Genomic DNA, 1910 nt, shown 5'->3' with positions numbered 1-1910 from the left:
GATTGTCTATATGTTTGCCTTTTAGCATATCCAGTCTCATTTTTAAAATTCATTACAGCATTTCGTAAAAAACGATTTGGAATAAGCGTTTCTGGTGAAACATCTTTCTCATTACAATCTGGACATTCATGTTCTTCTGATTCTAATAAAAATGTCCGAATACCTATATAATATAAATATATATATATACATATATATAATAAACATGTAAAATTAATAATAAATTCTAAGTTACAAATAAATATAAAAATTATAAAAAGTTATAAAAAAAAATTTACATTCATCGCAAAATGAATTTCCACAACATGGTATCATTACTGCATCTGTTAAAAGATCTTTGCAAATATTGCATAACAAATCCTCTGGAATTTCTGGTTTTTCTATAGCAGGCTCTGGATCTTGCGAAAATGGTGGACGTTCTTTTTTACCTTCTTTATAAGCTTGACTAAAATATAAGAATAAATTAAATAAACTTTTTTATATATGACATATTTATTTATTTAATTTATCATATATTAAAACATACTGATCAATAGCTGGTACAGCATATTGACCCGTTGGCGTCATCATAGCACCAGGAACTCTTGGTCCCTCAACTGGAACCATAAAACTTCTTGGAATACCTGTACTTTTTTTAATTTCTATAGGTTCTTGATTTGTTCCAAGTGGGCAATTTTTAATCCAATGTCCAGGTTGATGGCATTTATAACAACGATAATTTGCAGGTACATCACCAGTTTGATTGGCTCCACGTATTTTCATATAACTAAAAATGTATCATAAAGCATAGATATATTAGTGAAATAAATATATAGTTTTAATATGCAAATATAAAAAAAATGATTTGAAATAGAAAATAAAGATATAAATAAATAAAATTATATGCAGAATAAAATATAATAAAAATTTTGCTTGCAAAAAAGCCTACTTAGAGGGATCATAATCTTGTGTAGATTGAGTCATCATTGCTCGTATTTTATCTTCTTCTGAACCATCAAGTCTTGTAAGATCTACAGCTCTGCCTAAATTGGATTCATCTTTTAAATTACTAAAAGAAGGAGTTTCATTTCTGTCCCAAGATCGTTTTTGCTGAACTGTTAATGGAACTCTAGCAACAATAAGACTAGTATTTTTTGCAATTAATGCATTATCATCTGTATAATCTGAAAGAATATTTTTATATTGTACAATTACTATATTATAACTGATAATTATTATAGAAACAATTATTTAAAATTATTTATTAATAAACAAATGAATAAAAAAAATAAAAATATTTTATATTTGCCTTCCTTAGTTTGTGCATTTGTTATTTGCAGATCAAAATCAGTATTTTTTCCTATACGTTTTTGATGAAAAATAGCCTTCTTCAAATCTGCTACAGAAATATGTAATCCATCAAAGGATACTGTATCATAGTCCAACGTAGATTTGAATTTATAGTGTACAGACATTTTTGTTATTTATATATCCTAGAAAGGAATAATAAAAAATAAAATAATGCTTATTTAAAAAATATATAATTCAGAATAAGAACATTGTTCACAAAATATTAAATAATTATATTTTTTTATAAATATTCAAATTTTATACATTACATTACAAATATTATGTAATACATTTAAATTAAAATACATAGAATTTGAATTTCAAATAGAATAAAAATTTTCAGAAATCTATTTAAGATTTTGAAATATAATAATAATTATTTTATTGCATTTTATTATAAAATATAAATCATATTTTTTAATTTATAATTATATATATATATGTATATATATATGTATATATTTGTATTATTTGTAAAATAATAATTATACAAATAATACAATATAATACAATAATAATACAAAATAATAATTTTGTATTATTTTTTTATATTTGTAAATAACATTGTAAATAATTTGTAA

The 1910-nt window shown here is 22.6% G+C and overlaps 2 protein-coding genes across 2 annotated transcripts in view; one reads left to right on the top strand and one right to left on the bottom strand.

Annotated features, from left to right (window-relative positions):
• LOC102677409 (activating signal cointegrator 1 complex subunit 3) overlaps positions 1–1910 on the top strand; it is a 33328-nt gene that overhangs the window by 8595 nt on the left and 22823 nt on the right. The gene's annotated exons all lie outside the window — the stretch shown is intronic.
• LOC102677905 (E3 ubiquitin-protein ligase RBBP6-like) overlaps positions 1–1910 on the bottom strand; it is a 19298-nt gene that overhangs the window by 15285 nt on the left and 2103 nt on the right. The window contains 5 exon segments of the mRNA XM_031514454.1: positions 1–163; positions 279–445; positions 527–766; positions 929–1163; positions 1289–1472. The exon segment at positions 1–163 is cut by the window's left edge and continues 49 nt beyond it. Coding sequence (XP_031370314.1) covers positions 1–163; positions 279–445; positions 527–766; positions 929–1163; positions 1289–1454 — 971 coding nt within the window. The 5' untranslated portion in view covers positions 1455–1472.

This window comes from Apis dorsata, unplaced genomic scaffold, assembly GCF_000469605.1.
Source record: "Apis dorsata unplaced genomic scaffold, Apis dorsata 1.3 scaffold_997, whole genome shotgun sequence".
Classification (NCBI taxonomy): domain Eukaryota; kingdom Metazoa; phylum Arthropoda; class Insecta; order Hymenoptera; family Apidae; genus Apis; species Apis dorsata.
The sequence above is the reverse complement of the archived record's forward strand: the minus strand, read 5'-3'. Positions and strand labels throughout refer to the sequence as shown.